Source organism: Pseudorca crassidens, chromosome 18 (genome assembly GCF_039906515.1).
Source record: "Pseudorca crassidens isolate mPseCra1 chromosome 18, mPseCra1.hap1, whole genome shotgun sequence".
NCBI lineage: Eukaryota > Metazoa > Chordata > Mammalia > Artiodactyla > Delphinidae > Pseudorca > Pseudorca crassidens.
Window position 1 is genome coordinate 68,953,710 of NC_090313.1, and position 22,444 is coordinate 68,976,153.

Sequence of the window (22,444 nt, forward strand, 5' to 3'; positions counted from 1 at the left end):
GTGTCTCACTTTAAATTGTTTTCCTGTCAAAAGATGTAATGCTTCACTTTGAAAACTGAACCCACTTGAATATTTTAAACCTTCTGAGAAATATGCTAATGAGATAATTAAAAATAAAACCTTAAAATATTGGCGAAAAGCTCTTTTTGTATAGCTACAGAATACAGTGATCTACTGTCAGTTTCTGACTTACTTATAAGACTAGTCCATTCTACAACAGACGCAATTTAAATCTACCTTTGAAAGCTTGCTCTTCTGGGTTAATATTTTTGTAGAATTTTTGATAATATAATGATGAAATATGTCATGACAGTCAAGGTTGCTGAGTTAAAAATCAGACCAACTCAGAGGAAATGAACTTAACAAAATCCTAATAAAACTTTTAAAATTTGTATATGAAAACTAACTACGCTAATGAAATGAAGATAATTTCTGACCTATTTTATGCCAAGCCTTATTTTATGCAGTAAGGGTTCCACTGGCAGAATAAATGAATCAGAAATCCAAAATTACTTATTACTTCATAGGGCAAGCCAATGATAAAAGCATAAAGACAAATTTTAAATTATTTAAAATCATATGCACTACATTCAAACTCATTTTCAAAATGCCATTCTTTTGCAGCTAGAAGTTAAAGAAGTCCTGTGATTATCCCTCAGAGTATTTTAAGAGTCAACAAGTGCGGGAGGGGCTAATCACCTGTGGGCCTTAGGGTAGTTAGTTAACTCAGGTGGGGGTACATTTTAGACTTTCAATTGCTACTCTACAAATAGTGTTTTAGAATGCTTTACTTCTATATATAAATTAAATATAAATAATAAGGTTCTGGATCTACGGGAGCATTTGCCTTTCGCTATTTGAGAACTGCCTCTGAAAAATACTTCAAAGGAAGATCTTTGTAAAATGATGCTTGATTATCTAGCATGACACTTATGTTCTTGAATTCTTAGCCTCAGGAAAAAAGTTTACAAATTGCATGATAATATAAAAGTTAAAACAACAATAAAATTGATTTCAGAAGAACTGTAGAGGTATAGAGCTGTTGAATACTCAGGTTTTAAAATTTACAAAATAAGATATAATAAACAAATATTTATGCATTTCAAATCATCTGAATATATATTGTCTGGCACTACACCCACAGAAGAATACAAACTTTAAACATCTGAGCGCCAGTATGTACTATGTATACACATTTTAAATGAAAGCTTCTCAGATAATTGATTTCTCTTCCCCTTAAAATCACATATAAAACCCATTCTTATTTCAGGAGATGAAAACTGGATGTAATAACGGAGATGAATTTAGAGCTAAATGTGCTCTGTAGTTTTCTTACAACCTTTTAATGAATTATTATTCATACTGCAATGTACACTTTTGGAAATTAAAAGTGATCTTAGTAAGAAATGTCATGAGACCTTTCCCAGTCTTCCCAGAGAGCCTGAGATGCTGTACCCCAGGAACCTGGGAGCAATTGGCTTCACTACCAAATCTGCCGAAGTGTACACAAAGGCACTCACAGAGAGACCGTTAAAATGTGCATGCTCTGGCATACAGGATTTAAAGTTAATATATTCTTCAATCCCATAAAATAGAGCATGTGTTATTTCATTCATTTTATTTTCTATAAGGATGAGAATGTGCTCCCCTCCCCCACTGTCATTCAAAACCAAGCAAAATTGAAAACCACTTCCTGCCACAAAGCCACCAGTGCTGTACACGGAATCACTCAAACTCACTTTCGTGTCGATCTTCTTGAAGGCAGGATCATCCTCATCCACCTCGAAGTAGATTTCTGTCGTGGTGATGGAAAGAGTCCCCTTGGCCACCACCACAGGAGCAATGAGCTGGGCAGGAGTGCTGAGAACAACTGGGCCTGAAAGAGAGGGTACGGGAGTCAGGCTGCGCCTCTGCGCCCCTCTCCCGCTCCCTCCCAGAAGGGTACCACAGGCTTTTAGTTTTAGATATGCACTGAAAAAATAGTGTCTATATTATGTCTTTCACTTGAGATAAGTCTGCTTAGCTTTTACACACTACCTTATAACGAGACTAGAGACAAATAATTCTATAAAATCTCAAGAGATCAGAATATTGAATAAGTGACTTTCAGTAAGCGAGTCTGCAACCTCTGCTTAGAAATCCTACATGGTTAGTGAGGCGCTGACCTTAACCAGCTTAAAAGTGCAGAACGGACTCTCTTAAGGCCCCGATTCTCCACTGAGCATCAACGGCGTTCCGAGATTGCGCTGGGCAGTCAGCGCCGTCCCCAAAGACCAGCCACCGTGAAAACCCCGTCCCTCTGGGCAGCAGCGTCCCCCCAGGATGGGCGGGAGGACGTGAAGGGGTATAGGGTCTAATATATAAATTCCACTCCGCTAACGGGTTTGCATCTTGCAGGCAGATTAATATCGACATCCTAAGGCGCACCGCACACCGATATACGCGCAAACACGGACATGAAATACATTTTTATGCAGAAAAGAAAGAAAACTGTAGCAGTGACTTTTCTCACCGAGCATAGGTCAAAAATGATGAAATTGTAAGACACTTGAACAAAACGATTCTCAGAAAAGCATTTGAAAAGTGTTGTTTCTCAACTTGTGGGACGAGAGAGACTAAGCTTCAGTAAAAGAAATGTTTTAGAAAGTGTGCCCACTAAGGCGCTGACTTCGAATTCCCTCCATCTGAGTTAAAGTCGAAAATTACAAATTTCACATATTAGAATATTAATTCAAAGTGGCATTACTTAACTGCTCCTTTAAGGTTCCCCGAAGGGGGGACATTCTTCTCTACCCTCGACTTAAAATAAAGACTTAGAAATCAAAAAAACGTTATTTGTTTTTCTGTAGCAAGGGTGCATCATATTCCCTTCCACCCCCGCCCCCCCAAATGCAGACAAATGAGTCACAGTAACAGCAGGAGGAAAGCAATGAAAAGGCAGGCCCCCTGCGGTTGCCCAGGCCCGGCCCCCCCGTCCCCCCCGCCGGCGGGTGGCTCCTCGCGGGGAGACCGGCTCGCACCGCCACCGCCCCGGCCGCAGCGAGCAGGCCCAGCCCGGCGGCGCGGGGACTGCAGCGGAGTTCGCGCTTCCAGGGAGCAGCACACACCGAATCCACGACCGTCCTGCACAAAGCCGGGCGTTTCTGCCGCGGGAGGACCAGAGAGGAATCGGTCGGCTGCTGTCGCGCTTAAACGGGTGGCTATGGAGCAAGCTGTGTCAGTGTCAGCCCGCACCGCCGACCGTGACCGCCTGCCCGGGTCAGGCTAACGCCAAGCCCCTGCTTTGACTTTACGGCTTTCTATCCCCGACGAGCCCGCTCCGGGGGGCCCGGCCCCCGGGCGCGCGGACTCCCGGCCTGGGTCTCGGGCGGGTAGCTTCCGCCTGAGCCGAGCGGAGTCGGGGTCCACCTCGGCTCCATAAGGTTTTTCTTTCCAAAGGGCGAAGCGGTCGATCTAAAGCGCCACTTTAAAGGCTCATCAATCTTAATCTAGGTTGCTCAAGTAATTATGCCCGAATCTCTTGTACGATTACAAGTGGATTTGGGTTTCTATTCCCCAGGCCCTCCTTTGTGTTTATTGGAGGGTCTGTGCGCGCGCTCTGCGGCGCCTCCTGCCTCCGCGCCCCCTCCGAAGCCCCCAACGCTCGGGCCGGTTCGAACCGCTCCCTTAACCCTTAAGCCACCGGGACGCTCCTCTGGATGCCACTTTTCATATTTCCCTTCAGGAGAAATCCAGGAGGTGTACTCTTGATTGGAGTGAGGTGAGAAAGAAGGTGACCTGATTCACATCGGAAACAAAGTGTCTTCTTACACATCGTTGGGCCTTGATAAAACCTCAGAAAAGTCGTCATTCTAAACACAGAAAGCTAGTGATTTCTGGTTTAACAGAGATTTCTGGCATTTGGAGACGATGAGTGGTCAAAAACATTAAAAATGGCGAACTGCTGCGTTCTCTTAAAATATAATTTAACATATCCAATCAAATTGGAAAAAAAATAAAAAATCATGATACACATTATCAAAGCCATACAAACTAATCTATCGAGATATACAGGATTACGAATTTTACGTTCACAATTCCATGAACTTTTAACGGGGGGCACATTTTCGCTACCTGTTTGCGTTTCTGAAAGGCGACCCCGTTTTCCTTTTGATTTTACTCCAATCTCATTCTATTGAATTGAGATTTTCTGGGGGTTTATAAAAGGGCTTCGAACTGGTCCCTCTTTAAGAAAGACACTCATGAAATATTCAGCCTTAATAGTGTGTCATTTTTACCCTTGTCCTTTGGAAATCTCCAATTACAACTTCCAATTCCATAGCATGTTTAAGGAGCGCTGGGTCTTTTTGTTGTAGCCTTCAGGGAGCAAACTAGCCGCAGAGAGAACAGAGTTAATCCACTACAGCAATACAGAGAGGGATTATGTTTTAATCCCCTTTGGGGGAGTCTCTGGATCCGATATTAAAATGTTTACATAAGGCATAATCACAAACCAGCAGATCTTCCATATGGAAGATTTTGTTATTTGAAAACCTTGGATCCCTTTCCAAATAAAAGTAGTTTAGAAAGGGCAGCATGTCTAGATATCAGAGAGATGGTGAGCTGGGAGATTCTGTTCTAGACGATAACTAGGTACAAATTTAATCTCATAACTGTTTGGTGTAGTGAGTTGGGGTATGAGTACAGATATATTCATTCTAATCAATACTATGGCAATAAAAGGATAAATTATATCAATGTCCTCAAGCACACACAGAAGGTGACAGATATTAAAAGACAGTGAAACAAATGGATGGGACAAAACCTCCTCCCCTTGTATTGCTGCATACAATAGTTTAAAATTCTACCATCTGAAGTGGTAACTAAAGGAAAAATAATTTTATTTACCTTTTAGAACTGGCACTATAATGTTTAAGAAATATTGATCCATTACTATTTTTGAAAGGATAGGGATATTACTTGCCATTAATTTAAATGCTAATTTAAAATCTGAACTAGAACAAAGATCACCCAAGCATAATGGAAAGATTCTTTAGAAGAATAAACTTCTCTTTAGAGCCATGGGATCTTTAATCAGTTGAGAGGGTAAACCTAGAGTAGAAAATACATATGTTTTATATTTAGGAAGGGAACTATTCATCAAATATAATTTAAAGTTAGAATGTTAAAAACCACTTGTGGGTTTGGAGGATTCTACTGAAAACATAATTCTAAGCCTATAAGTCTTAATACATCAACTTTTAAACAGAACTTTACAGTTTACACAGTTCTTTTACATTTTTATTTAACTACCAGTTCAGTGTTCACAATTTTGGGGCTATGGATGTGTCAATACCTTCCTGCCAAAGACCACCAGGAACATAACTGTAGTGTAGAAAGTTGGGTTGATTGCTCACTTGCAGTGAGGGAAACATGGGAAGGAACCATGAGATGACTAAGTAAGAGGGTATCAGAAAGGACTTACTGTATTGTAGGATCAGGGCTTTTGTTAAGTGATTTGGGGAAGGGTTCAGGAAGGCAGGGCTTTGCTCTGGGTTGGGCTCTGTCAGGGAGTGGCAATAATTCTGTGATTGGAGATCTTAATAACTCTTATCTAGGACTAGACCTAGGCTAAAAACTGTAATTGACAAAGAAGTAGCAGTCACTCCTATAATGACGGAAGGGGGATGTTAATGTTTAGGCGTTGTGCAGAGTGACCCTGTTTTTGTCTGTGCTTAGACAAAATTACAAAGTTGTTCTTTGCCTCACATCATCACGTGGCCTTGTCTGATGCTGGTATTCTGTGAGGTTGTTTATGTCCAACAGGAGAGCACCATGGCGGAGCTGTGAGCCCCAGGCCAGCTCCCAGTGATACTGAGGCCTCCTTGTAAGGGTCAGGTCCATTTGTTTCCTGAGGTCAGGGGCTGCTTTTCTCTTCCTCAGATCCAGGAATTAATCATTTCTTAAGGGGGGTCAACAGCATTCTGGCTATTAAAAGTCAATTATGGCGATTAAATTCTCAAACGATGCTAAAATTCTTTACAAGTTTCAATATAAAGCACGACAAAGAATATATATACATAGGGACAAGGAGCTGAAGTTTAATTAAAACTGGCATCGTTACAATTATTTGATGACTTTCAGTTGGCAAAAACTATACTTAGCGTACATGAAATTATGATGTATTTTAGAGTCACTTGAATATTCTCTGACCTTAGTTTAACATTAATACAATTTTATCAGCTGTATGGATTTACTCCAAACTCACTTTGAAACCACATGTTCAATTTGCTTTTGGAACATGTAAAAGACCATTATTTTGGGATAATAAGCATTGACTAATCTTTGTAAAATTACTAAACTTAAAATCCTGCATTATTTAGAAGAAATAAAACTAATCTGAGATCCTTTACGTTTACTGAAAAATGGTATCATTCCAAAAAATTTTTAAGATGAAAATATAATAGGTAAAAACTTACAGCTCTATAATGTGATAAAATTTGTAGGAAAATAACTAACAGCATGAGTGACTGAACACATCTAAAATATTTATCACTGCTTTGGACTTATTTTTAAGTAGGGTACTATCAATTTAAAGAAAATGTTTTCCCCACAGAATTAAAAGAATAAAATGTTTGAATCTCAAAGCAACTGAAGAATATGAGAATATGAGAAAGTTGGAACTTTGTTTTGGAATCCTAGGAAAACTTTAGGCATTAAGAAAATGGAGATGTCTGTGTATGAGCCTGAGGGAGAGGGAAGTTAGGAGGAAAATGCTGCAGACGATCTGAGATTCCTTTTACCCAGAGTACTTACTTCCCTGGGTTTCAAGCATTTGAAATGCCTCAGAAAAAAAGAAAGTATAGTAACAAAATCTCTACCAGTGACGCTTTCCTTTATGTACAGAGAATATTGTTAGTGGTCCAAATATATTATCAGAACAATGATGCTCTGAAATTTCCAAAAACTTTTCTTGTGATGAAAAGAGTTACAGAATATTTTTGCTTAAATCAGGAAAATATAACTTGAACAACTGATAAAATACATAACCCAAGTGTTATAAAGTTAACTTCCAGCATTATTATCTCCTTCCCTAGCATACACACACCACACTACTGATTATATAAACACTGCATAAATCCAAATTTTATACCAAGCTCACTGTGCCCAAGAAGTGGCCTCTTTGTGCTCTCTGGTGACTTTCTGAACACAATCTATCCTTAGATTGAGATGAACAATAATCAATCATCCCCACAGTGCAGTGGTTTCCTTAGATTACTACTGTACAAAATGAGACAGGTGCTTGAGAATGCCCATGAATCTTTTCAGATCTGAGCAAACCTACCTCTGGTAAAACTCAGCTTACCAGAGTCTGAAACAGAAACAGAAAGAATGGAGCCCTCTATATAAGAACAATTGAAGGCTGCATTTTAACAAAGTATCTGTTCACCATGGCAGAACATCTGTCTAAAATCTCATTTAATGTGTTTACAATAAATAATTTTTAAAAGTCCTGAGAGAGAATCTGATAGGCTCTAACTTTAACATACCATTTATTTTTTTGATTCCCTTGTAGGACAGATAATACTTTACGTTAAAAAGAAACAAACAGAAACTAGTGCATTTTCCACAAAGACAAACTTTATAGAAGAAAAAGCTTACGAAGCATATACACTCTAAGTAAAATATTACTGACTTATTTACCAGCACAAAAATATACTAAAAACAGTGATAGTTTTAATGTTCATTGTGATAATTTGCGCTGCCTTTTGATGCACTAAGTGAGCCAGCTGAGATTTGTGTTTCTAGTTATATCACATTCAGTTCAACATATGGAATCCATTTTTCACTCTCTGGAAGAGTATTGACTCTTTTATAGCACTAGGATATCATTTAATGATCAAGAAGAGTAAGTTCCTACTAGACTGGATGAGTGAATAAACCAGGGGAGATGACTTAAATCTACTGTACCAGGAGGACTAGGTCTTTGCACCTCTTGGTTGGACTAGTGCCTTGTCTTTAAGTTCCCATGGTTTCCTGGGCACATCTTTATTGCAGCACTTATATCAGATATTATGTGTTTAGAAGGCTGTTTCTCCCACTTGGCATAAGCTACTTGAAGACTGGGGCGTTATCTTCTGCATCTAACACAGGCTCTGTCACACAGTAAGTAAGCATCTGTGTTTACGGAATTGAATATAGAATATAGAAAACGATATACACCATTGTTGCATTTTTATGTCATAGTAAAAAGGTCAATTAAAATAACAGATTACATCTTTTATATTTTTCTGGAATTGATTTCAAATCGTTCTTTAAAAATATGAAAAACATTACATTTTATAGAAGAGATAAATTTAAAATATGCTGAAAACCAGTGAGTTACAATGTAATTGGTCAGTCCAGCTATATTACATGCATACTATTATTTTTTTAAATGACGTAATTTTATAACTGCCATATTTTTCCCAGTGTGTAAGTTGTTTCCTCTTTGTAAATTAAATGCTTAGAGAGACATTTAACTCAGCATTCATTCATTCATTCATTCATGTAGTTGACAAAAATTATACACTGTTTTGTGCACTGAGAGAGAATGCAATAATGTATAAGACATGGATTTTACCCACAAACTGCTTAAAATACATAGTAAAGATAAGAAATACACAGGAATAAGCATAGCATAAGGGAGAAAGGGTTTAGCTAAGCGTTGTTAAAGCACTTGATGTATATGATTCTCATTTGTTCCTCATAATGTACCTAGGAGATAGGTACTGCTATGATCTCCATTTTACAGAGAGAAAATGAGACTGGGAGCTGAAGTAACTTAGGGAAGGTCACACAACTAGGAAATGGTACAGACAGGATTCAAACCCGGTGATCTGACTCCAGGGTATTTACTGTTATGTATACTGCCTCCCACCAAGAGAAGGACAGAAAAAAAAGTTCTATAGGCATTCACAGAACTGTGATGCTTTCCAGCCTTTGTGGGGGGTCAGGGTGAGGCAGTGAACTGAAGTGAGCTGTGATGGATGGGTAGGAGTCAGACTGGTGCACATGCGGGGAAGAGTGTTGTGAAGTAGGAGAAGAGTTTGAACAAACAGATGCAGGATGTGGACAGTAGGAAATAAGATGGGCCAGCGATTAGGAGGTGTAAAGGGGAGCAGTGTGAGACGGGACTGAAAACACACGTAGCCTCCAATGTCAGGTTTTTTTAGGTCAATGAACCAAAGATTAAAGCTCAGGTATTACAGTGTGGAGCAGTGGTGTCTGTCCTTTTTCGGAAGCTCACACATCTCTTAGAGAAGATGACTAAATATATGGCCCCTTCCTAGAAAAATTCACATGTGAACATTCATCCATCCTGACCGCATAATAAATGAAGTATTCACATTTTGGAGAAAATGAAATTTGGTTATTTATCTTAATGTCTTCCTCTATCTAAAGATTTTTCTGCCTCTGCATTTATCGTTATCCCTTTTTCTCCAGAAAATGTAACTTTCCTCCTGTTCAGGTCAGTTACTCTCTCCATCTGGCATTCGGTCCTACCCTCCTCCACTTTAGCTGCTCTTTTATCTTGGTCTCCTCTCCTTTGTTAAGCTTCTGGACTTCAGTTTTCACCTCTTAGTTCCTCATTCCTATTCACTCCTTTTGGCTTCACCCTCATCCTCTACTTAGGCCAAGGTGTTAGGGACATACATATTAATTAATATGCTAAAAGTTTGGAAAAGTCCTTCCATCAATTAAAAAAAAACACACAATCTGCGTAACATTTTATTTTTAAACTCAGAATTTTCCAAATACCTTTAACTATACTCTTTTCTCACTAGCATATTTCAAAATAACTGTGTTCCAAGGAATACCAGTTTGAAAGTGACTGAGCCAGAGTTCCTTGACTTCTAAAGCATGCTATAGACATAACTCATTTCACTGCACTTGGCAGAGACTGTGTTTTTTACAAATTGAAGGTTTGTGGCAACCCTGCATCCAGAAGCTTGATAGAGCTTTTTTTTTTTTTTTTTTTTCCCCAATAGCACTTGCACACTCCAAGTCTCTGTGTCACATTTTGGCAATTCTCATAATATTTCAAACTTTTTCATTATTATTATATTTGCTATGGTGATGTGTGATCAGTGATCACTGACATTAATACTGTAATTGTTTTGGGGCACCATGAACCCTACCCATATAAGACTAAACTTAGTTGGTAAATGTTGTGTTTGTTCTGACTGCTCCATGGACCCTTCCATTCTCTTGTCTCTCTCTCTCCCTATTCCCTGAGACACAACAATACTGAAATTAGGCCAGTTAATAACCCTGCATTGGCCTGTAAGTATTCAAGTGAAAGGAAGAGTCACAGGTCTCTCACTTAAAATCAAAAGCTAGAAATGAGTAAGCTTAGTGAGGAAGGCATGCTGAAAGCAGAGACAGGCCAAAAGCTAGGCCTCTTGTGCCAAGGAGTTCGCCAAGTTGTGAATGCAAAGGAAAAGTTCTTGAAGGAAATTAAAAGTGCTACTCCAGTGAGCGCATGAATGATAAGAAAGGGAAACAGCCTTATTGCTGACTGGAGAAAGTTTTAGTGGCCTGGATAGAAGATCAAACCAGCCACAGCATTCCCTTAATCCAAAACCTAATCCAGAGTAAGGCTCTGACTCTCTTCAGTTCTATGAAGACTCAGAGAGGTGAGGAACCTGCAGAAGATAAGTCTGAAGCTAGTAGAGGTTGGTCCGTGAGATTTAAGGAAAGAAGCCATCTCCATAATATAAAGGTGAAAGGTGAAGCAGCAAGTGCTGATGTAGAAGCTGCACTGTACAAGCAACTTATCCAGAAGATCTAGCCAAGATAATTCATGAAGGAGGCTACACTAAACAACAGATTTTCAACGTAGATGAAATGGTCTTCTACTGGAAGAAGATGCCATCCAGGACTTTCACAGCCAGAGAGAAGAAGTCAATGCCTGGCTTCAAAGCTTTCAAGGACAGGCTGACTCCTTCGTTAGAGGCTAATGCAGTTGGTGACTTTAGGTTGAAGCCAAAGCTCATTTACCATTCTGAAAATCCTAGGGCCCTTAAGAATTATGCTGAATCTATTCTGCCTGTGCTCTATAAAATGCACTAACAAAGCCTGGATGACAGCACATCTGTTGACAACATGGTTTACTGAATATTTTAAGCCCACTGTTAAGACCTACTGCTCAGAAAAAAAGGTTCCTTTCAAATTATTACTGCTCATTGACAACGCACCTGGTCACCCAAGAGCTCTGATGGAGATGTACAAGGAGATTAATGTTGTTTTCATGCCTGTTAACATAATTTCCATTCTGCAGCCCATGGATCAAGGAGTCATTTTGACTTTCAAGTCTCATTATTTAAGAAATACATTTCAAAAGGCTATAGCTGCCATAAATAGTGATTCCTTTCATGGATTTGGGCAAAGTAAATGGAAAACCTTCTGGAAAGGATTCACCATTCTAGATGCCATTAAGAAAATTCGTGATTCACGGGAAGAGGTAAAAATGTCAACATTAACAGGTGTTTGGCAGAAGTTGATTTCAACCCTTATGGATGACTTTGAGGGGTTCAAGACTTCATTGGAGGAAGTAACTGCAGATGTGGTGGAAATAGAAAGAGAACTAGAATTAGAAGTGGAGCTGGAAGAGGTGACTGAATTGCTGCAATCTCATGATAAAACTTGAAGAGTTGAGGAGTTGCTTCACATAGAAGAGCAAAGAAACTGGTTTCTTGAGATAGAATCTACTTCTGGTGAAGATGCTGTGAAGACTGCTGAAATGACAACAAAGGATTAAGAATAGTACATAAACTTAGTTGATAAAGCAGTGGTGGGGTTTGAGAGGACTGAGCCTAATTTTGAAAGCTGCTCTCTTGTGGGCAAATGTTATCAAACAGCACTGCATGCTACAGAGAAATCATTCGTAAAAGGCAGCATCAATCCCTGTGGCAAACTTCACTGTGGTCTTATTTCAAGAAACTGTCACAGCCGCCCCACCTTCAGCACCCACCACCCTGATCAGTCAGCAGCCATCAACATCCGGGCAAGACCCTCCACCAGCGATAAGATTCTGACCTGGAGGCTCAGATGACGGTTAGCATTTTTTTTTAACAATAAAGTATTTTTACATTAAGGCATGTACATTTTTTTAAACACAATGCTATTGCACGCTTAATAGACTACAATATGATATAAACATTAAACATAACTTTTCTATGCACTGGGAAAACAAAAAATTCATGTGCCTCGATTCATTGTAATACTTGCTTTGTGGTGGGGTCTGGAACCGAACCTGCAATATCTCCAAGGTAAGCCTGTCTTCTCTCCTGTTCTCTTTCTGCCTGACTTCCTTCTTGGTATCCCTGAGGAGCTGTCCTTTGTTGGCCAATTAAACCTTGTTGCTCCACAGGGGATCTGACTTTGGGCTACTACTCTTCTACTTTTATATTCTCACTTTCCTTGGGTGATCTCAGAGGTTTAAATTATGAGCTCCATGCCCAACCTGGTTCTCAAATTTCAAACCATTCTATACATTTGAAAAATATGGATACCCAACAGACCAATCTGACCAGTCATCTTCATTCTTCTCTCCCCTAAAACCCTGCATCTTTACATTCCCAAACACATTTAACAGCTTCCACATCATTTCTTCTCCCGGGACAGATTCCCCTCGTTCTTACTCCTCACAACTGGTCAATTATCATGGTCCTTCACATCTTACCTCCTAAGTGTTGTTACAAGTTGCCCTCCTCTCCTCTTTCCTCCACCACCAATTTAGTTTAGGCTCTCATCACCTCTGATCTGGACAACAGCCTCCTGCCTCAAGTCTGCACATCCTAAAACCATAATCTGTACAGTGGCCTGAGTACTTTTTAAAAAAACATAAATTAGATCTTTTCATGCTTAGAAGTCGTTCATTGTCTCACTGTAGCCTTTAGGATAAAATACAGGTACCTCATGGCACAAAATGCCTCCCACCCCAGTAACCTTCAGAGATTTCTGCCTCATACTTCTACCCGAATAATTTAGACCTACTGTAGTTTCACAGAGAAGGTGGTAGTTTAGCATACTACGTTTACATGTCGTCTGTAACAACTCCAAATCTTTTACTTATGATTAACTAAAAGGAATACCCATCCAGAATCCACATGGCGGTCAAGGGCCCTGTTTTGTGTTATCATGGCTTTCTTTGTAGATGTAGGATTTTTTTTTTTTTTTCTTTTCATTATCTGTCCTCCCTCTTCACTGTAAACTCCTTGAAAGCAGGAACTTTAATCATATGTGTCTTTTTGCTCCAAGCACCCAGCGTAATGTCTTGTGCACAGTAGATATTCAATATTTCATATGTGTTTTGTTTGGATAACCACATCCAACCTGAGTCAAGCTGGGATCTGGAAACAGAGAATAAGGACCCAACAGGTCCTTCCAGCTCTTATCTTTATTGTGTGTGATGAATTTTGACATTTTCTATTTGAATCTTTTCTTTGCATTTTATTTCCTTTACAGATAATGCTGGTAATAGTCCAAGTAATTGATTTGCTAACACATCAATGGGTTATAATTCAGGATTTAAAAATAAAACCCAAAATAAAGCACTGATGTAGTAGAATGAACAAGGGCTTTCGGAGAAGGAAAAGTGGGCTCACTTCTTGGCTCATGTATTGATATTTGTTATATGATCATAAATAAATACCCCAACGTCTGACCCTAAGTTTCCACATCTTAGAATGAAGTATAATACCTAATTCATAGAGTTGTAAAGTTATCTGCCAGCATCATTTGCCCATCCACATTTACTCTTTACTACTTTAACTAGCTCATTCCACCCACCCCCGCACCCCGAAAGCTTGCTGGTGAATGAAGACTCATCCATACAACCCAATCTTAGATGCAAGATTTATTTTTAAAGAAAGTTTTCTGTGATATTTGGTTCTTAACATTCCTGTTTTAGATACAAATTGAACTGAAATAGCACTACAACTGTATTTAGCTGTTTCATCTGTTAGTGACTTAAAATGAAGGAAAAATTCAACAGAACTTTGAGGAAAAAACACATAAAACATTACTATCTGTCATCTTCTGATCAATAAAACTGCCTAAACATTTTATCTGGAAAGAAGATATTTAACAATATTTAGCCAGCAAACTGAGGCTGACTTTCTCTTCTTTTTTGCTGATAAAAAGTTGTTCTAGATTTATATTTATTGGACTGATGATTGATCTGATGGAGCAGATGCTACTGGAACAACTACTTATAAATGGATTTCCATGTAAAACTTGTCCTTAGTGCTGACTGTTTATGTTGAGGTACCCTTGCAGGCTGTTGCTCTGGCTCCATAGCACTAAGTCATCGAAACAAAATAATTAAATAAATAAAATATTTTCAGGATGCAGAGAGACTAATTTGTCTTTTTGTATGGCACTGCTCTAAATGTAGTGGCAAAATCAGTTTTCTACCTGTTTGCGAATTAGTGCCAAAGTCTTTCAGAGGGAGGGCAGAGCACTCAGAGGTGAGGCAGTGATGAAACCTCACCTCTTCCTCTTCTCCACGTTGCTAACGCCCAGAGTTCGGCATTAGGAACAGTTTTGTTATCTCACACTTTTTTTCCCCTCCAAGTGTGACAAATGTGGTGACCCACATGTTTTCAACAGGTGAATAATATCCTCATCATATCCTCTTTAAAAAACATGACATTTGAAATATTAGCTGCCTACATATAGGAGAGAGATGGTCTATTGATAAGTGAGTTGAGTTGTTCATTGCCACTACTTTTCAGGTTGGTAGTAAATATAACTATAAATCTGTAGAGGGATTACTTTGTGGGAAACTCTCCATACAGAGAAAACAGTAAAAAATAAAAACCGGTTTCAACTAGAACACTGTATTAGAAAGAACAGACCTCATCACTGTGGTTTGTGAAAGATTTGCAGCATAACAAAGAATGGCTTATTCTTAAAATAAAAAAAAGATGTAAGAACATTATATATAAGCTGAATCATGGTTGATGTCTAACGAACGTAGTTGAATTATGTCCTTTTATTATATTTTAAATTTACAAAGTTTGGTTAGTGGGATGTTGTTACACTTAAAAGTACCTTAAAAGTGTTTTTATAGACTACAGAATCCATGGTTGGAGAGGACATGCATTTTTGGAGATACAGAAAGATGGATACAGTAAAGTATTTGCAGACTCTAAAATGGCCTTGTAGACATTGTAAAAATAATGAAGGCTAAGAAGGCTAGATATTCAAGGTGAAGCTTTTACTGATTTTCACAACTTTTCAGCTGAATTAAAAAATTAACTTAGAAGTTTAAGTATTTTAGCTTTTGTAAGAAATGGGCATGTGTTAATGTTGTCTCTAAGAGCTTTGTGAATTCTGTTTGAAGCTGAACACGAACCCTTTGGGTATACTATTTATGACTGCAAAGCAACTTCCTAATTCAAAGAGAGACAAAAAAGACTTATAAAGACTCATAAGGCTTTTTCAACATCAAACAGCTTTTACTAAACAACATTTTGATGAGTTAAGTGTGAGTGAGTCAGGGACATATGGATTAAATTTCCCTTAAAACACATTTGGGTTTAAAAATTAAGGGGAAAATCCTGAGCAAAATGCATTTCAGAGAATCCAGAATGTTTAAAAGATATTTTCCCCTAAATACAAATTATCAGGTTGATTCCAGTCTAGTTAGACTTTGTAATTAAAACATCTTAAGTGTAACTTTTAAGGAATTTTTTTAAAATACTAGGTTTTTCAGGAAAAGAATCTTCATTAATCATATTAGAATTGGACTGTGTGGAATAGTTAGGCCTGACTCAAGCTGACATGATCTGAGTCAGAATTTATCTGCATCTATGAAACAACTGACCTTGTTCTCATCTATAGTATTTATATTCTTATTCCATTAAACAATTATAGTAATTTTTTTCTGTGCTTTCGGCTTATATTCCTTTTTATTCTTTAAATAACACATTTCCCTGAAAAACTCTTAGTTTTTAGAATTCTGTTGTTCCTTTCATTTTATTATTATAATTTTCTAGACTCTTTGAGTTCTTCCTTCTTGTATGCCCTATACTTTGCTTTTATCTTCCTTTCTTATTAGCTCAGTTTTTAGGTAACATTCACTCCTTAAATAAGCAAGTTTGCCTCTGGTAGATGAATATTTCAAGTTAGAACATTTAAAGGCCTAAATTATCTATCTGATCATCTTAATTGTCTACTTTCACTTATTAGGGTAGGCATATTCTATACCATAATTCCTGGTTATTTGAGTTGCTGAGTGGGGGTAGCAGAACTGATTCTCCTGCTGACTTTTTTTTTCCTATCAGTCTCCGAACCCCAGAGTTCTACATAGTCACTAAGTATTCAAAAACTGTTACTGAGTAAGTAAATAAGTATGTGAAATGCAGTCAAATAGAGATTTAGGGAGGTAGGAATGGTCAACCTTAAAAAAGTTCTAAGTAAATAAGTGCAGGGGGCCAACTGTACAGTGATGGATGGTAATTAGAATTGTGAAGGTGATCACTTTGTATTTATACAGATGTTGAATTATAACGTTGTATGCCTGAAACTTTCATAATTTAAAAAAATTCTAAGCAACAGTTTCCTCCTCCGTCCCTATCATTTGATACCTGCTTTTAGTTTGAATTGGTAGAACAGAGATTGTACGAAATGCAAAGATTTGACTGGTTAACAATAAGAAAAACAGTCTGAACAGGTACTGCCCTCTAAACATCAGTGAAAGTGCATGGGAACTGTGATGAGCTTCAAAGGTGAGTCACGTGGGGAAAGTGATTGTCATTCAGGAGAACCTCCCACTGACCACATTCTATTTCTCTTAGTAGACCTCCCTTATTTCTATATTTTTCTCATTCTTAAATTCACATAACGCATTTCTTCTAAGTTTCGGATTCTTGACTTTGATTAGAGTATGTATGCGTGTGTGTGTGTGTGTGTGTGTGTATGTGTGTGTGCGTGTGTGTATGTGTGTGTGTGTGTAAAGGATTGTAAATCTACCATTTTGAAACCCACCCCCACAAAAAATCCAACACTTACACTCTGTGCTAAAATTGTGGCAATGGTTGCATAACTGTGAATATACAAAAATCATTAAAATCATTGTGCACTTTAAATGGGTCAATTGTATGGTATGTGAATTGTATCTCAATAAAGTTGTTGTCAAAAAATGTTATGGGGGGCTTCCCTGGTGGCGCAGTGGTTGAGAGTCCGCCTGCTGATGCAGGGGACACGGGTTTGTGCCCCAGTCCGGGAAGATCCCACATGCCGCGGAGCGGCTAGGCCCGTGAGCCATGGCCGCTGAGCCTGCGCGTCCAGAGCCTGTGCTCCGCAACGGGAGAGGCCACAACAGTGAGAGGCCCGTGTATCACAATAAAAAAAAAAAAAAAAAAGTTATGGGGTGATAAGGCTGGCTAGTGAATATTTCACAAAGTATTTTATTTAAATAGGTATAAAAAAGGGTAGAGATTTTGATAGGAGAAGATAAGGGAGGGTGTAGATTAGAGATGTGTGAAGGATATTTCAGGTAAAAAGAGAAGTTTGGACATTGGCGGTGTGGGCTTGTAGAAAATCGTTTAAGTTATTTGACATTAAATACATGGGTGGATTGTTGGTAATAACAGCTTACATATACATAAACAAAACATTTTTAACAACTTACAGAACTGATAAAGCATGAAGGGCCATCATCATTAACATTAACTCAGAATTCTCTAAATTAGCAAAATTACTAACATTTGGAAGTAACAATAAAGGAATCCGTATGAATTCTAATTCTATTATGTAAAATATTTCTATTGTTACCCGCATATGTGACAGAACTACTACTCTAAAAGAAATTAAATATATTCTATTAGTGGGAGACAAGCCTTTCTATCAATTGAATTAAATCATTCACTTGTCAATTCACACAAATTTGAGTTAATTTTAAATTTTAGTTACTCAATAATTACTTGAAGAAATAACCTGCCAAGCTAAATTTCAAATTAAAATAAATAATTGAGATTTTAGATTAAAATCAGTTGAATTACACAAATTAATTTCAATGTTTTAAGTAACAATATAATTAGTAAGTTGAAATTTTTAATTACATATGAAATCTTAGGTGCTAATTCACTTTGGTCAATCTCTACAAACTAAAAAAGCAATTAAAATAAATTAAGTTAGGTGTTATTAATGTAATAATTGATTGGCATAGTTCTATATTATAATCATATTAGCCATTTGCAACAATACATAATAAATTGAGTAATTACTAGTCACACATATTTAACTTGCCTCTTGAGATGAACAGCTTGGGAAGAAAGGGAACTAAAAGTGAAACAGAAAATTGTATGACACTTAAAACTGTAGAACTTTGCGGACATCGTATCTTTATTAAAACTAGAAAATTCCAAGGAAAATGGGGAAAACATGAGAAGGGGTCAATGTTTAAATACAGTTGTGCTGAAAATACCCTGTCAGATTTTTTTAACTTACTAGATGATTTTGGGGAACACATATATAAAACTAAAATGAATTATTATGCTTATTCATAAACTTCTAAGTATATCTACATATTTATTTAAAGACACTATTTTGTGTATTTTAGTTTGTGCCATATACTACATATTTTTAAGGAAATACATTATTTTATACACTTGTTAACCTTATGCAAGCTACTTAAATTTGTCTTGACCTCTATAACCTCATTTGTAAAATTAAGGTAATAATAATTGTATCTACCTCTCAGGATTGTTGTGACTATTAAATAGGTTATTGCACATGAAGCCCTTCAAACACCACCTGGTTCCTAGCAAGACATGCTGGCTATACTTCCTCTTTTTTTTCTTTTTATAAACAGAAACTGATCCTAAGAAAGACATTATTATTTAGCAAATTTTGACTTCTGAGACAGAGATAACAATTATTTGGATAAGAATTTGTTAGAGCAACAAAAAAGTTATGTATTTATGTGGTTTAAAACTTATAGCTGATTTTTTTTAAAACCTAAGAATACTGGTTCATAATTAACTTCCAAAATTATTATTATTATTATTATTATTTTGCAGTATGCGGGCCTCCCACTGCCGTGGCCTCTCCTGCCGCGGAGCACAGGCTCCGGACGCGCAGGCCCAGCGGCCATGGCTCACGGGCCCAGCCGCTCTGCGGCATGTGGGATCCTCCCAGACCGGGGCATGAACCCGCGTCCCCCACATCGGCAGGCGGACTCTCAACCACTGCGCCACCAGGGAAGCCCCAAAATTATTTTTATGTGACATTGTCACTATCATGGCAGTCCAGATTAGTAAGTAGGCTTCAGCATAACGTTAGACACCTATATATTATACAGACTATTTCTGTGACTGTTACTTCTCCCTTCACAAAATATCTATCCCCTACTTCTTTTCTACTGCATTCAAAGTTCAGGGTCACATTTGTGCACTGCTGATTTAAACATGAACACTGTAGACTAAGTAGAAGATCAATATTTTAGGACAGTTTATAAGATTTTTCAGACACGAGGATTCCACAGAAAGAGTATGAGTTAGGATTTGGTGGATAGGGAAAAGAGCAAATCTGCTCAAAGAAAAATCTGTTTAAAAGACAGAAGCTGTAGGAGTATTGATAGAGACCGTTGGCTAAGATTCGATTTTTAAACAGTTTATTTCAAGCCTGCTTTCATTGCTCTTTACATATTTTAACTTAATGTTATTTTGAGAATTTTGTTTATAAGCATAAATTAATATTAATAATTACTCAAGCTACCATTAAAAGAGAGAAATCTAAAGGAGTCATTAATCATTACCAGATTTTGCTTCTGGTATTAGTGAGCATATCTCATCATAATAAACTTCAAGGTACTAGCCAAATTTGTATCAACTAATTACCTTTAGTGGGAACTAAAGACCAGAGATGCTAAACTAAACTGTATAATTATTGAACATATCTGTGAGGATATGTGAATGAGGAAAGGCAACACATTACTTCAAAAGGTCAGAAATCGTGTTTGTGAATTTTCTCTAGTTCTTTAGGATCAAGAATAAGACCAGAAAATGAGAAAACAATCTGTGGCAAAAAGAAATAATGGACTTCATTTGCTTAAATTGCCAAGTGGCCTCAGATAAAAATCTCTGAACTACTAAAAAATCCCACAAAAACAACAATACTAAAACTTGAACATTTCCTCAGAAATTCAAGGGAAACATTTGTTCATGGACTTAAGATTAGTTTTAAATAGGAAAAATCGTTTTCATGATACAGAATTGCTAATAACATAGGCATATCCAGGAGCTGGTGTTAGAATAACCTTATTAAACATTTTCTAAAAGAGGAAGAATAACGTTCCTCTCCAGTTTACAATTAACATCTTCTCTTTGGTAAAAGTGAGAGATTTCTAACTGGCAGAAATATTGTTGGAGACTTTCCTAATGCATGCCAGGTAATTTTCAGCTCAGTTCTGGAAACAGGAGCGCTATTTTGTAAACATAATGATGAATGTAAGTCCACTTCTCTATTGTCATCTGCCACTCCAATGTTGTATGGGGTGAAAATATAGAATAGAGGTAAGATTCAACCACTTTTGAGACTCTAAAGCAGGAGTTTTTAGCCTGAGATCTAGGATATGATTCCACAGACTGGATTCCAGGGGTCAGTGAACCCTCTGATACTGTGTACAAGATTGTCTGTGTACCTTCATGAAACAATCTGCTTTCACCAGATTCTCAAAAGTGGTTTAAAAACCAAAAATGGTTATATGCCAACACTAAGGTATATACAGTCCACTGGGCCATTGTAGATGCTGTTCTGAACTGACCTTAGACGAGCACCAGGACAAAGTGAAAACTGAGGGTGGGCAGGTGAAAGTATGTCTCCTAGTAGTGGGGATTAGCCGTGCGGGGAGAGAGGAAAAAAAAGAGAGATGGGGAGGGACATTCCCAAGAGTGACAGCAGGAAGGAAATGGCTATTTCAATGGTCACCTGCCCGAAGTGGCTATTTTTCACAGCTGTTAGCATGTTAGTCATATGTGAAGTCTACCATCCCGTTCCCCCCGCCAGCCCCCCAATTATTTAGGCAGTTAGATGGGAACAGTTTATGCTATCCATTATTTCTCCTATATTAAAAGTTGCTCTTCACTACACAGAAAGTAGATGCTATTCATTTATCGTTAGTTTGATATGTATTTTCCTCTTTTCAATACTAGAAATGAGATAAATTATTAGCATTCACATGATTGAGTATTGCTCCAACCACTGGCTCTAGCTTATTCATCAGGAGATAGATTTTAAATTCAATAACTTTGTGTGCATTTATTACTTACAACAAATAAAAAAATATTTAAAAATTTACCTGCAAGATTGTCGATTTCCTTCTCTTGGAGCAGACTGACTGCATCGTCATCTCCTTCCAGCATAAGCTCTGTCTCTGCATTCTGATTCACTATTGCTTGACTCCGGAATGTTTTCTTAGACTTTACTACATCTTCTTCAGTGCCTAATCACAACCAAAACATAATAATTTAGGTCATTGTGATTTACTTTCTTATAAATCCATTACTTTCTTATAAATATATGCTGCATTTACATACTACTTTCAATTATAGAAGATTTTTACCTTCTTTATCTTGTTTGGCCTAAGTAACTCCACGAGAAAGGCAAGGGGTGTAATCACCTGCTCTTATGTTGCAGATGAGGAACAGGCTGAGAAAGCTACATGCCTTGTTGGGGAACCTAGGACTTGGGACTCTAAGATCACTGCACTTTCTACCAAAAATCTGTACTTCACCACAAACCTGGTTTTCTGATCCATAAAATTAAACACTTTTACACAATTATACTTCAGTGTGAATTAGATAATCAACTGATCAGATCATTTTTTAAAGTAGGTAAGTACGAAGAAAGCATTCACATCTGAAGGGAGAAATGATTGTTACTAGGAAGCTACAGAAAGGCAGAGTAAGGAATGATGTAGATGTATAATGTACATCAAAACAGCTATTTCCTTAGCAATGGATGAAATAAATGATGGCTTTCTAAAGTGATATCCTTATTTTGATATAAAAAATAGTACAAAATGCCAAAATTCAAACACACAAAAAATAGAAAAATTGAAATATAGCAAGAGTTGACCTAGCACTAACTTGTTAATCAAGGCGCAGGTTAGGAATTACAACACAATTAAATCTCTCATGGATTTGACTGCTTAACAAATATTTCAATATTTGCATTCAAACATCTGCTTTGGCAGGTGCCATTGAATCTGAAATTATCTGAGCTACAAGTAAATTATATGTATACAGCTAAGAAATACCTTTATTTCATGTCACTTGAAGTTGGAATTCAACCTGGAAGATAATGGTGTAACTTACTGTGTTCTAGCTTTAGTATTAGGATATAGGCTTCAAGGAGCAGCATTAACTAGAGAAACACCTTCACATTTCATTTGGTATAGTGGATATAT

The 22,444-nt window shown here is 37.6% G+C and overlaps 1 protein-coding gene across 7 annotated transcripts in view; it reads right to left on the minus strand.

Annotated features, from left to right (window-relative positions):
* The window catches only part of NBEA (neurobeachin), a 630,249-nt gene that overhangs the window by 201,775 nt on the left and 406,030 nt on the right, over positions 1–22,444 (minus strand). For all 7 annotated transcript variants that reach the window (XM_067713386.1, XM_067713385.1, XM_067713382.1 and 4 more), the window contains 2 exons: positions 21,335–21,478; positions 1,740–1,876 (listed from right to left, as the gene is read on the minus strand). In XM_067713386.1, coding sequence (XP_067569487.1) covers positions 1,740–1,876; positions 21,335–21,478 — 281 coding nt within the window. The remainder of the gene's footprint in view (positions 1–1,739; positions 1,877–21,334; positions 21,479–22,444) is intronic.